General features: G+C 38.7%; 1 protein-coding gene across 1 annotated transcript in view; it reads right to left on the bottom strand.

Moving 5' to 3' along the window:
* LOC119140856 (junction-mediating and -regulatory protein-like) overlaps positions 1-14,165 on the bottom strand; it is a 123,173-nt gene that overhangs the window by 29,017 nt on the left and 79,991 nt on the right. The window contains exons 3-4 of the mRNA XM_037372488.1: positions 11,176-11,326; positions 8,786-8,955 (exon numbers count right to left, since the gene is read on the bottom strand). Coding sequence (XP_037228385.1) covers positions 8,786-8,955; positions 11,176-11,326 — 321 coding nt within the window. The remainder of the gene's footprint in view (positions 1-8,785; positions 8,956-11,175; positions 11,327-14,165) is intronic.

Here is a 14,165-nt window from a genome sequence, read left to right as displayed (position 1 = left end):
GAGACACTTTACCATAACAGAGAAGCCCCTATTTACATCTCTGAGCCCGGACACAAGCCGCAGCTGTATGCGCCACCAGGCTCAGGGCAGAAATCATTCATGTAGTTACATAACTATATCTAAACAGTAATCTTCACACAGTTTTTATTTCATTCTGTAGGGTCGGTGTCGGTATCAGTTGTCTGCAATAAAGGTTCACGGAAAGGTCTTACATTCTTCGCTGGGATCCATCTAGGTCCTTTGACATTTGTTGATAATAAATGAACCGAGGAATCGAGCAACATTACTGTGTGTGAGGTTGCCAGGTCCAATCCTGCGCTGCCTGAGGTTGCTGGACAGAGACTTGAGGTGTCGGTACTTCTCTCCGAGCTTGTTGAAATGTCAGCTGTGGCATTTGTGTCTGCGCGCGTCGCTGCCCCGCGCTCTGCGGTCCGTTTCCCTGTATCGGTTGTCCCTGGAAATCATACTTAGTTCGACATTGATTAGCATAATGACGCCCTTTCCGACATGTCGGACAAACTCCAGGACCAGGAGGTTGTTGTTTATTCCCCGCAGCCCGCGCAAGACAATTTCTCTTTAAATGGCCAGGCTTACCACAACCATAGCAATTCCCCACACCACGCATTGTTGCAAAAGCAGCAGCCATAGCTTCAAACTTATGGTCAACCGTACCGATTCGGTTACATGCTTCCACCATTTCCACCAGAGTGGGGTTTGGGTTGGGAAGAGACTTCAGTAGCCTTTTACAATCAGCATTAGCATTTTCAACAGCTAGTTTTGTTAGCAATATATCCCGAGCTTCCGCATTATCTACTTGACGTTCCAAAGCCTGTTTTAGTCTATCAATAAACTGCATATAAGGTTCTCGAGACTCCTGAGTGATGTTAGTAAAAGCTTTTTGTGGCTTTTGTACATCAGGAACCTGGAAAAAAGCCTTTTTTGCCTCTTCTCTAATTGCCTCGAGAGCCGCACGGGGGCAGTGTTGAGCCTGTGTTACCGGATCAACATGTGCACTGGTGCCCATAAGATGTTCTATTGTTAGTGCAGCTAATACAGGATCATTATGATTAACATACGTGAGCAGGAGTGCTTGCAGTCCTCCTCTCCAATGCGACTCCCACAACGTATACTGAGTCGGGGTTAGTAACAATCGTGCTAAAGATTTCAAATCATGAGGAGTCATGATATAAGTATCAAACACAGAAGATAACAGGCTTATAAAATAGGGAGAAGAAATACCATGTTCTGTAACCGTGCGGCGCAGTTCTTTAACAACCGAAAAAGAAAGAGCCTCCCATCGTGCTCCCCCTGCCCGACCCTGAGAATACAAGACCGGAGCAACTATAGTTTTAGCCATGTCCAAATCCCCCTCCTTTAAGGCTTGTTTCTTTATTTTTGTCCACACATCACGTAGATCAGGAGGGTATAAATCAGGTTCTTTTTCACGGTCTATCGGTCCTGGGTCAAAAGGATCTTCTTCTGGCGGATACCCCACTGCATTGACACCCAGGGGTCTAGAGCACTGTGACTTAGAGGCTGATGAGGAAAGAGCTGTAGGAGCTTGCGATTCCTCCTCCTCTCCTTCCTCTGCTTTCATAGTCTCAAAAATAGCTCTCCACGAAGAGAGCAGACGGTGGGACTCAGTATTGCCCTTTGTCGCAGAATCCCATAATTTCACCCCTGTGTCGTCCCAAAGTTCACGCGTAAAAATTGTAGATGCAGTCACTGCGGGCATATTTACTTGCACCCACCTGAGCATTGCTTTAAGGTCTTGTCCAGAGATATTTTTCTTATGTTTATTAAGAAGACCTTTCATAAGCTCATAAACGTCTCCTTCTGGGGACGAAGCCTGATTCCCCATTACGGATTCCCCACAGCTCACCTCTCACCTCCGGAGGGATTTCTGGCCGGCTCCTGCTTCCTTTCAGCAGATCATTCAAAGTTCTGTGGGATTCGCTGCATGTCGCTCAGATAGGCGATTCGAGAGCCCTTCACGTTAGATCCTTAAACGTATCACGTCGGGGTCACCAATTTGCGGCGAATGAGGAGACGGGACGCAGCTTGATGCAAGCAAATGTCGGTTTATTGTACAGGAGCACAACTTTATATACACTTTCAAAGGCTGCGCATTTTAAACCAATTGGTTCCTGAGGCTAGCCTTGCATACTAGGCAATCCCTGATTGGCGGCTAATTAACAGCAAGATGTTGCCTTTCCTTGGCGCCAACTTTGGCGCCATCCGTTTCCCGCTCCCCTGTGCTCTGCAAACAGGCCTTATCATGTTAATTGCTGTCTAGACAAGCTCATCATGTTGATTGTTGTCTAGACAAGCCCGAGCACATTCCCCTCAGTTAACTGATTGCCACGCATGGTCCTAGTTTCCAGCCTGCTCCTGCAATAGAGAGATGTCTGAAGAGAGATGTATGAGAGGAGGATGGAGATTATCTGATCTGGCAGGAGATGAGAGAACAGCTGGGTATTGTGAAGGAAAGTAAGAAAGATAAACATGGTTATCTAGTAGTCAAAAGGTGTCTGCATGCTTGTAGTGATATATAGCTATGTAACTGCATGAATGGTTTCTCCCTGAGCCTGGTGGTGCATGCAGCTGGATTTTGTATCCGGGCTCAGAGATATAAATATGAGCTTCTCTGTACAATAAAGTGTCTCTGGTTGCACCACAACCTGACTCCGTGCCTTCATACGCCAAACCCAGGGTTTTCTCCAAAATTCTCATAACCTCTATCTATCATTGCAATTTGAAAGGAACAACATGAGAAAATTTAAGAAAACACCAAGTTCTGTCTAATCAGAATGTATTGATTTTTACAGCATCATTTTCTCTGGAGTCTTTCACTGGAGAAAAAAGATCTAGATTAAAATATTTATATATATTTTAGTGCTTATTTGTCATATGTCTGACATAGAAAAGTGACACAAGAAACAACCAAAGAGAACCAAAATCATTCTCTTTCATTCAGCCAAACAAGAATTAACTGATCAGTTGTGCCCGTTGCCAACAGTTGGCCATTCAGACCATATTCAATAAATACTGATATGCAAGGGGATCTTATGTGCTGTCTCACTTTGGAGGGAATTCAAAGCCATGCAGCTCTACAAACTGTGTGCAGAAGAATTAGGGCCACGCTCAAGTTCTCTATCTTCTCAAAAAAGGAAACTCTGGGATTTTCTCTGAGATGAAGGATGAAAGTAATTATAAATTGTACTGAAGATTTTTGATCAATCCACCATTCTAATGAAAGGGGATCTAGTTCCTATATTACAGGCATTCAATAATTAAAAAGGGATGTCTAACAAGGAAAAATAAACGACCTAGCAAACACATTTAAAAAAATATTTGCTAGTAGTTTTTTACATTATGGTGGTTTCTTCAAGGAGTAAAAATGTATCTATAATTAATACCGAAAAAAGGGTTTCCTAGGTTTTATTTATCACATATGCTTAAATATAATTATACTAAACCATAAAGATATGTGTATTGAACCAAACCAAAAATCCATCTTACTCAATACCTTTTTTCGGACAAAGGTTAACAGCAAATATCCAGGAAGACAAAACATAGTAGTCAGTACAGTGATACTTCCCTAAAAAGTTTCACCAGCCTCTAATGCTGACGGCAGCTCAAGACTTCTTAAGCCACAGTGCTGCCTTTTATACTAAATAAACTTACAGGATTTTACTTCATAAATTGTCTTATCCCCTTTTTACAGAACACAAGCTTTTAGCACCTGCATCATTATCCTTTGACGGGGATTTCACAGCTTAATTAAACACTTAAGGAAACAGTTCTCTAAATAATGCTTCTTTCCATATGAGATTGAAAGATGGAAGGCTTGTGAATTAATTTTTGTAATTTCTATTTTAAAAATTTCTTCTACTATATTGTATACTTACTGAATGCATTGTTTGTATATCAATTATTAGCCTGAAAGGATCAATAAGTCTTTAAGTGAGTATCATAAATCTTACAATCAATAATGTATAATTTATGTTACAGCCAACTGTGACACCAAAACGTCTCGCTATGCCATTCTATTACTCTGAATCCATATTAAGTTACTAATCATGACCAAAACAGTAAGTGACAATGATAGAATATTTGGAGTGAATTAGAGGCTAGTTTTCAAGACAAAAGGACTGATTCTCTGGAACCTTCCAGTTTTTTATATGAGAGTGATAATGTTCATTTGCCAGGCAGGATATCCTGGGTTTTGGCATTTTCAAAGGATTTTCTCATCGTAAAAAAAAAATAAAATCACCAAACATAGGAATTATTTTTTTTCGAATTAATGCAATGTCATTCAAACTTCTTACCATGCCTAAGAACTACCACTTTGTTAGTGAACTGTGAAATTCACATATATTTATACTTTTTTTCCTTTAAAAAAGATGTTCCAAATTTAAGTCCACAGACTTTCTATAAAGACTGCATAGAGATATAAATGGGCTGTCTTCAGAAGTATCAGCTAATCATGTTATATCAGCTAAAAATTTCATTCAGCCACACCAGTATCTGCCAGATAAAAGACCTGCCTGACAACTAAATCTTAGCCCTGCAAGCATATATTACAGATGATACAAGCTACCTGGACTGTTTTAGAGGTACAACATCACTGTATTGCATTTTCAGGTGCAACAGTAATTAATGGGAAATTAATATTGTTGTATGGACATCCTAGCTACATAACAGCCCCCTACAAAAAAGAAAAATGGGAACTTTAATTTCAACCTTTGATGTTAAAACTTTGTGAGATACTATATATGTGTGACAATTGTTTGTTAAAAATTTAAGACTGGTTCAATTCTTAATGTTAAAAATTGCTGTCTAATCTGTACTAGTAATTTCCTGCATCCTTGGTAGGAAAGATGAAAAGGTAAAAAAAGGTCTCGGGCTGATCAACAGAGTGAAATCTCTGCTCCTGCTTCAGGGTCATTTCTCAACTTGTTAACTCCCTGTCCTGGTTTCAGCTGGGATAGAGTTAATTTTCTTCTTAGTAGCTAATACAGTGCTGTGTTTTGGCTCTGATGTGAGAACAATGTTGATAACACACTGATGTTTTTAGTTGTTGCTGGGTAATGTTTATACTAAATCAAGGACTTTTCAGTTTCTTGGGCCCTGCCAGTGAGAGGGCTGGAGGGGCACGGGAAACTGGAAGGGGACACAGCCAGGACAGGTGAGCTGAACTAGCCAAAGGGATATTCCATACCATATGACGTCATGCTGAGTATATAAAATGGGGAGAAAAGAAGGAAATGGGGGACATACGGCATTATGGCATTTGTCTTCCCAAGTAACCATTATGCGTGATGGAGCCCTGCTTTCCTGAGGATGGCTGAACATCTGCCTGATGGAAAGTAGTGAATGAATTCCTTGTTTTGCTTTGCTTGCATGCACGGCTTTTGCTTTACCCATTAAATTGTTCTTATCTCAACCCTCAAGTTTTACATTCCTTTCCAATTCTCCTCCCCATCCCTCTGGGTGAGGGGTGAGTGAGCGAGCGGCTGCGTGGTACTTAGTTACCAGCTGGGGTTAAACCACGACAATAACTGTAGAGATAGCATAAAAATAAAATTTAAAAAATAACTAAGCTAATTTTCTCTTCAATTCAGACTTCACATATGTTGTTCGAATTTCAGGTATCTACATCTGTGCAAAGTTACAGCCCATATGCAGCTTCGCCTACTGTACCTGAATTGTTTAAAACCCTTATCACATTATACTTGCAATTACTGTCCTTCCACATATGGAGATGCATTAGTGATATATTAGAATCTCTAGTTTTCCTAGATAAATCAAAATATTAAAATTGTCATTTTATTAAAATTTAGAACACACTATCACTATTTAAAAGACACCATCATTTACATGGACAGCTTCTGCAAGCAGTTTTTGATGTGTGATTGGAGTAGTCTTCAAAGAACCTATACACAAAAAAATCAAATACATTTATTTGGTTTACTTTTTATAAGAGCTTGTCACAATGACAAAGAAATTAAGTGAAGTATTAAAAAGAGGACTCCTCTTAAAGTTCAACTGCTAACTTCAGCAGTTTTATATTATTTTATCCACTAAATAACATCCATGAAGATTCAAAAGAATCAAATACAGCAGACCCGCTGTTCTTCCCTAAAAACTACAGGTAATTCCAAGCAAATAACTTCACAATCAATATAATCTTTTAATGAGAATTTGCACATTACTTTCTAGCAGGGCTTCTTGTACTTCACAAATATCTATTCCCTCCAAACAGAAGGATTAAGTCTCCCTGAAGTGTATGCACCCAGTATAGCTGTTTGGCAGGCCAAGTATCTGCTGCACCAAACAGGTACGCAGAGCAGAAGAGAGGCTGTAGCAAGTCCAGTAGAGGTATAGCTTTAGGAAATTTTGGTCCCATATCTTCATAATGCTACAGATACTTGCTGATACAAGTGGAAGGTGGTGCTAGGTCTCTGTCAGCCTGTCAAGAGTCGGGGGTGACATGGCATCCAATATGGCTCCATAAGTTTTAATCCAAACGATACGTTCACACCAAGACAGAGATAATCACTAATAAACACAAAGAAAAATTCTGAGATTGATCTTTGCTCTGCTACACTAATGAATGTCCTGCACTCTGATCCAACAGTGCTCCTTCCAACACAGTCTGCCCTTAACTCCATCTTACATAGGCTTTATCAATGTTGCAAATTTTTATGCTTCTCTCCATCTTCTCCAACTAAACTTAACACAGTACTTGGAAAACTGTATTGAAACCAAAATCATAACATGCTGTTCCTGCACAGGTAATTATTCTATTATTCTTTTTTTTTTTAATATTATAGAGAAATCCATTTTATTACTACTCAGGTGAGAGGTGATTTGCATATCATAACTTGGAAAATATAGTAGCTCTCTAGATATTTACAGTGTGAACACATTTTAGGAAACAAAAAAATGCCAAGTTAACATACTAAGTGAAAACTACAGAAACAAGGACATTTTTATTGTCCATCTTAAAAAAAAATAAAAAATAATCAGTCAGCAATGTGGCTTTAGATTTGGAGAAGAGGGAATTATTAAGTGCAAGAGAAGCAAATCTATTATTTCCCATGTGTCTCCCTTTCCTACTTAGTGGAGGCAAATTTATATAACCAAGCACAGCAGGAAGGTCTTCACTTCTTAAGGTTCAAGGAGAAACTCTATCACTTTTTTCTTTACTGTCACCTCTTCCAAATACATCAGCTAACATAATCGCCAAATATTTTCTTTATGATAAGACTGTAACCCTTCTTCTCCAATATGGGATTCCCAGTCAATTTTGTTACATCCAATTCTGCATACTTAGGGCTATGACATTTCAGAACAGTTGTTGGTCTTGATATCTCCCCATCAACCATGTTTTGATCCAGAGCTGTCTATACCTTGTAACACACTATCCCAAAGCACCATGCCCATGCATGCCCATCAGATTTTCCTCACTCCTCTTTCCCAAAAAGAGGAACCTCTTCAGTTCAGAGCCCTCCATCCTCTCACTATACTGCAACAAATCTCTCCTTTTTCTATCCAACCCCTAATGCTTTTGCACATCAAACCAAACAATCAACTATTTACCAGACTGAGATCTCATTCAACAAAAATTCACAGAAGAACTCCACTGGGGAAAAATAAGATGTGCTAGGGAAAAGACAACTCATGGCTGCCCTAAACTTCTGAACATATTAAATATAATATTTCCAGTTGGTACTGTTGGATTCTCTCAACTCTTAGCTGAGAATGGCAGCAGCCTGATAAACTCAGGTTTCCAGACAACTCCTGGCTTTCTAAATATAAAGAGCATTGAAATGAAGCAAATTTTTTATTTTTGTGCTCTGGGTCTTGCTCTCTTCCTTGCAGATCAAGCTGTCTTCTACAGAAGCTCCTAAAATAGGCACATAGTCTATCATGCTTGGAAACTTACCAATCTATACAGTGCTAAAGTCATGAAAAGGTTATCCAGAGAACTCACAACAGAGCCACCAGTTTAGTCAAATTTTGCTGAAAGATTTGAAAAGTGCTATAAAAACCAAGCAACTGATTGGATAAAATGTAAATTAACGTTAGTATGACAGAAAGCTCTTAGCACAGAATATCCATATGATAGCAAAATTTAAAAGAGAATTTACAGCATTTTTGCTTTTGAGGAGGTGCCATAAAATCCAATAAACGTGGGGAGTTTCTGCTAAGACATTTAAGCAGAGTTTAATGCATGCACTCTTTCCCCAGTAAAGCTGCAGCTAGTACAACCCCCTCTGGAAGACTGCCTTAATAATTAGGGTAAGCAGAGACAAAGAGTGCAGTACAACAGGCTAGTCATCTGTATATTTACTAATGTTCAGATACCTTCCATCTGGAATGTCAAAACTACTCCAAAAAGGTGATCATGCCTCCAAGAGCTAAAGTGTGAAGGTTACATAGCAGCAGATTTCTGTTCCTATCCCTTCTCTTCATTTTATTCCATCTCAGTGGATAGCTGTAAACATTAACAGACTGACCAGGAAAAGGTGAACAGAAAGCATAAGTGGAACAAAACTCACCATACCTACACTGCAACTCCATTTGCCTAACATGATAGAATGTGGTAAAAGTTAAAATACAGGCTTTTATTATTAAAAGTGGAAAAATAATTACTTTCAAGTATGTTGGTTTTTGTTGTTTGTTATGGGTCTTTTTTCCCCCAAGTACATCAACATTCTTCAAGGTTTGTTTTTTTCTACGTTTTATTTTTCTATTTATTGGTATGAAAAATTACCTCCTCCTTCAGTGCATGTTTCTTCTGCTCCAAACAGATTTCTTTAGCACACATCAAATGCAAAGTCTCCTTAGAAACTGCATACTGAAGCTTTTCCATACGTTCCGCTGCTGCTGCCCATGCTGCCTTGCCAAATTTTTTCTGGTCTGCTCGCATTCGATCATACACAGCTAGAGAAGGGAAGAAAAAGCAGACAGCTTACCAGTCTACTCTTCAGATCACTAGTGATTCTACTGTAGAGACTATGCACACATTTGTATCCAAAAACATACAAAGTTCTCTTAGCAGAGAGTAGTCATTCTACGGAGCACTAACCTTCATCTCCAAGATGTAAGTACTCTTAGGATTTGTATAAATATGCAATTAGCTATTTGTTGATCATTTAATCATTATAATTCCAATTCTTGTTACCCAAAGAGAAACCATTCTGAATACATAGTACTTGAACACTTGAACCACACATTCAGAACTCTTGACTTAATAAAAATAACTGGTTAATATTACCATGGGGTCTTAAACCACATCCCAAATTTTCCCTGCTTCTGAAAGCCCCAATCATCAGCTACTAAAGTCTCCAGTTTCCCTTGATAACTTTTGCAGTGCAGTCATAAGTTTAACACAAATCTGCAGAGTGAAATAAGAATTACAGTTTAAAACAAAAATTCCAGCTTGAACTCAAGTGTGATTCTGTAAGAATACCAAATTAAATTTAAATAAGAACATTTTTTTTTTACCTCAAAATGCAGGTTCCTTTACAAAATTAACTCAAAATAACTAAACAAAATACAATCTGCCCTTAATATGTAGAGATGAACAAGAATATTTTCAGTAAGAGTTCAGAGTAGCAGTAGTCCCTTGCTCAATTCATACTTTCTCTTCTTGAGCACTAGACATCATCTAGGCTGACACACATGAGACTTTAATAATTTTTTAATATACGGAACAATCATATGATACTGTATGCTTAGCTTTGGAAGCAAAAGCCATGAGAGTCAGAACCAAAGGGGTAGCATTCAGTCCCTAGGTACTAGAAGATATTACATGCTGTCACTAGATAATAAAAAAATACCTTTTTGTTCTCATGTGTTTTTCCTCTGTCATCTGTTAATATTTTGGTATATAAAATCACCCTGTGATCAGCCAGAAGCCAAAAAAATGCAAAAACTAACAAAAAAGGCAAGCAATTTCTACACCAAAGGTCTATGGTTATCAACAGTCTCCAGGCATTTAATTTCCCAGTGTTTTTCCCTACAAACCTGACTGCTGTACATAAAAACAGCATGTAAACAAAATGAAAACTAAATAACTGCAAATATACATTCTCTATCAACTAATGGGGTATTCAACTTGCCTTTGTCATATTAGTAAAGGAACCAAATTGATTAAATACATTCAGAATTTGCTCCAATTAAATTCATTCCAACATTCTTGAAATGGTTTAGTCACTTTTTCAAAATGGTGGGTTTATGTTATCCTTAACTTGGGTTGTCACTGAAAGGAATCATTTTGCAGCAACTGCTTCTCTTGAGACAGATCTAGCAGTCATGCAGGGAGTGCCAGGAAACCTACCCATCAAAAAATATTTTCCCAGGGGTACAGCTCGTTTATCTGGTTGCACAGTCACTATCACCAAGGCAAAGAAACAAACAGGAACCCACACTCAGGCAGGGAAAGAGCAGGAAAAACTGTCAGTGGTAGCCCACAGTCAAACTAAAAGAGGTGACATGAAAGCACATCCCCAGATTTGTTTGCCCTAATAAACTCATTATTTAGGTTAAAATGGTACAAGGATGAGAGTGCAGATGAATACGCAAGTCATATGACCTGGTTTAACTGCACCAACTCTTTAGTAAAACTGATGCATTCTTCAAGTATAGAAATGCCAAGGTTATAACCATGAAGATTTACGAACAACAGAGCAGCTTTCACTGAGTAGTTAAACCGAGTTGTTGATTAATATTTAGAGCTATGAAAAAAATTACTTAAAAGCAGGGGAGACAAGAAAAGGAAATTAACTTAATAGTAATAAACACTATGGTGGTCTGCCATATCAAGTATAGAAGACATAATCCATCAGGGTCTCTATGCTCCCCAAATCCTTTGCAAATGTACAGTGCAGCTAATATAATCACATTGAGAAGGTGGTTGTGAAACTATATTTTAAAATGTCTATTCTGCCTGCTTCTGAGGATGTTCTGAAAAGGCTTATTTGTGAAAAATTCTAATAGACACAGAATAAAAAACAAATGGGAATAACAACTGCATTTTCCTCATGGAGGACTGATGAAAAAAAATCAATCACACAGTAAGATACAGAACATGGTAAACATTAAATAAAATTTTAGAGACTGACTTGTTATTTGAAGTATAGGACAGTAGAAAATAGCTACCTTTCTGTGCTTTAGCTGTTATTTCAAAGTATTTAACTGTAAGGTCTTGAATAGAAAGCACAGACATGTGAGCTTTTCTCTGCCAATCAGCATCTTCTTTTTGTAGACTCTCAATTCTTCTGGGTCCTAGGTAGTCATTCTCTACCGAGATCTGAAAAGAAATCAGTCTATAATACACAACTTAATTAATCGTTGCTATTTTGCCAACAGAAACCAGTTTCAGGGTAGCTAAGAAAGACAAACATAAAGGAGAGAAAACTACCAGCAAATCACCATGGCTTCTATTCAACAGAAAAAACTCTTTCAAGTGCTCCTTTCTGTTGAAAAAGTACACCAATGGTTTCATTTCTATTCTTACTGGAAGCACAACAAACTCAAATGTAAATTTGATCTGCCAGTATCTTTTTGTTAAATATCTTATCTTCAGATAACAAGCATGCTTCATCCAGACTTTCTTTCAGCCTGAAATATTCACCTAGGAGGTGATTGTTCCCCTGTACACTGCACTGCTGTGGCCCCACCTCAAGCACTGTGTGCAGTTTTGGGCACCTCAATATAAGAGGGACATCAAACTATTAGAGTGTGTCCAGAGGAGGGCGACCAAGATGGTGAAAGGTCTCAAGGGCAAGACTTAGGAGTAGCAGCTGAGGTCACTTGGCTTGTTCAGCTTGGAGAAGAGAAGGCTGAGGGGTGACCTCATGGCAGCCTACAACTTCCTCAAGGGGGGCAGCGGAGGGGGAGGTGCTGATCTCCTCTCTCTGGTGACCAGACACATGGAAATGGAATGAAGGTGCATCAGGGGACATTCAGATTGGACATTAGGAAAAGGCTCTTCACTGAGAGGTTGGTCAGTCCCTGGAACAGGCTCCCCAGGGAAGTGGTCACGGCACCAAGCCTGTCAGAGTTTAAAAGCATCTGGACAAAGCTCTTAATCATATGGTTTAGTTTGAGGTAGTCCTGCGATGAGCAGGGGCTTGGATTCAATGATCCTTATGGGTCCCTTCCAACTCAAGATATTCTATGATTCCATTCTGAAGTAAATGAATGCTCTTTAGTCAGAATGAAGCTGGGAAACTGGTCTCAAAGAGCTATTCCACTCTATAATTAAACTACATACAGTAGGTTTTTAAGTGACTTCAGGATCTACCTCTGCATATCCACTTAGCCCATATCTTTAGAGGGATGATTTTTAAAAGTAAAAATATATAGATGCCTTTATGTAATTGTTCATTTATTGAAAAATGTTTAAAGTCGTTTAATAAGGTATTTTAATCTATTTCTTATATATTTCCATAACCCTTAGAAAGGCAACAGGAAAAAAAGTGATCAAATGATAAGTGAATAATAATGTTAGTAGATAGGTTGTAACATGTAATTTGATGAAGCACATATGTACCATGATTTCCACAGGGAATGCTTATGAAAGGACAGACAAGAATTTCCAAATAAACATCAAACTATATGCATGTACCAGTGAATGATGACTGGTGAAGTTAATGCTTTCCGTTTGCACAGAACTCTGAAACAGCAAGTTCCTTTTTGAAGCAGGATAAAACCAATACAGTTAAGTTCTCCTTTTCTATTCCTTGGTAAAGATGAGGTAATTTGATACTGAAATTGACATGGGATCACTGACTAATGTAACATTCTTGTTAGCCATCATTTCTAAAAGAATAAGAAGCCTCAAGGTAACATTTCTTCATAAAGTTTTGCCTACAAAACATTATTCACACACAGTGCAAGCTGGAGAGATTTATGAAAGCACAGTACAATTGTATGTTTTTTCCCTAGAGCAAGTATTTAGAAGTAACAAAAATGGTAAGCACCTTTTCATTAACTGAAATCTATAGTATGTCATCCATACAGTCATTCATGCTGAGGGTATTTGTATGGCAAGGCACAGAAAACCCAAGAAGCCTTTGCTTTAGCAAAACCCATACAAGTATGCATATTTATGTGCGACCTTAAGCAGACTGTCCTGCAAAGCTTTAGAACCTGGGGAAACAAGGAAGAAGATGGTGCTGTAAATGTTTAAGAGGATGTACCAGTTCAAGGTGCTACAGTTACTGATGAATACCTTCCCTTAATGCATCCATTCATATACACATTAACATTTAAAAGACACCTAGCAGCATAATCCACAAATGACTACTGCCTGGAAGGAGGTCCCCAAAGCTGCATGAAGAAGAACAGACCAACATCATGCCTTGAGGCTGCAGCAATAGTAGCATGCTTAACAAAAGCCTGAACAGAGCCCCAGAAAGATACACAGGACAAGCATTTACCTAGTGCTGCTTAAGTTGACCTGCCCTGATGCTTAGCAGTCTTATAGCCTATACCTACACAGCTTGTTATCTAGCAAGACAGTCAAACTCTTAGAATTACTGACCATGAACATGAATGAGGATTCTTCTTGAAGTGTCTTGTAGTACAAGCAAAAGACTAAAGCACATCAAATGTTCATGACACGCAAGAACAATACAGAGAGACACTTCGACCTTTACATTCTGCAGCTTGGATAAGGCACACACACACACAATGTTAGCTTCCTGACTCTGAAGACATGAAATGATGAAGGAAGGAGCAGGCTCTCATTATTTCAAAGGTCCATTCAACAGGTAAAGACAGAATCCAAGTACCAGTGGGGAACAGTCTTTGACAGGTGAAAACCCCCAGCTGCTTCCTTAAGAAAGGTGGCTAGGTAGGAGCTGAGGATCAACCTTAAACTGAAAAGCTTGTTTCTTTCACATCTCACAAGTAGCCTAGGTTAATAGGAAGAGAACTTGGACCATTTGACCATAAAGAAATGGTAAGTTTAGTTCTTACTGCTATTGTTTAGGATATCCATGACCAGAGACCAGAGTACACTGCTTGTCCCAACAACCATTTAACAGATATGCCAGCCAGAGGCAACTGAGGTTCAAGGTGACAAATTCAGAATGAGAAAGTTCAAGAATAAGGGACAAGAGTCCTGGAAATCAAGAGCTGCA

Source organism: Falco rusticolus, chromosome W (genome assembly GCF_015220075.1).
Source record: "Falco rusticolus isolate bFalRus1 chromosome W, bFalRus1.pri, whole genome shotgun sequence".
NCBI classification, from domain to species: domain Eukaryota; kingdom Metazoa; phylum Chordata; class Aves; order Falconiformes; family Falconidae; genus Falco; species Falco rusticolus.
This window is presented reverse-complemented; position numbering and strand designations above follow the sequence as displayed.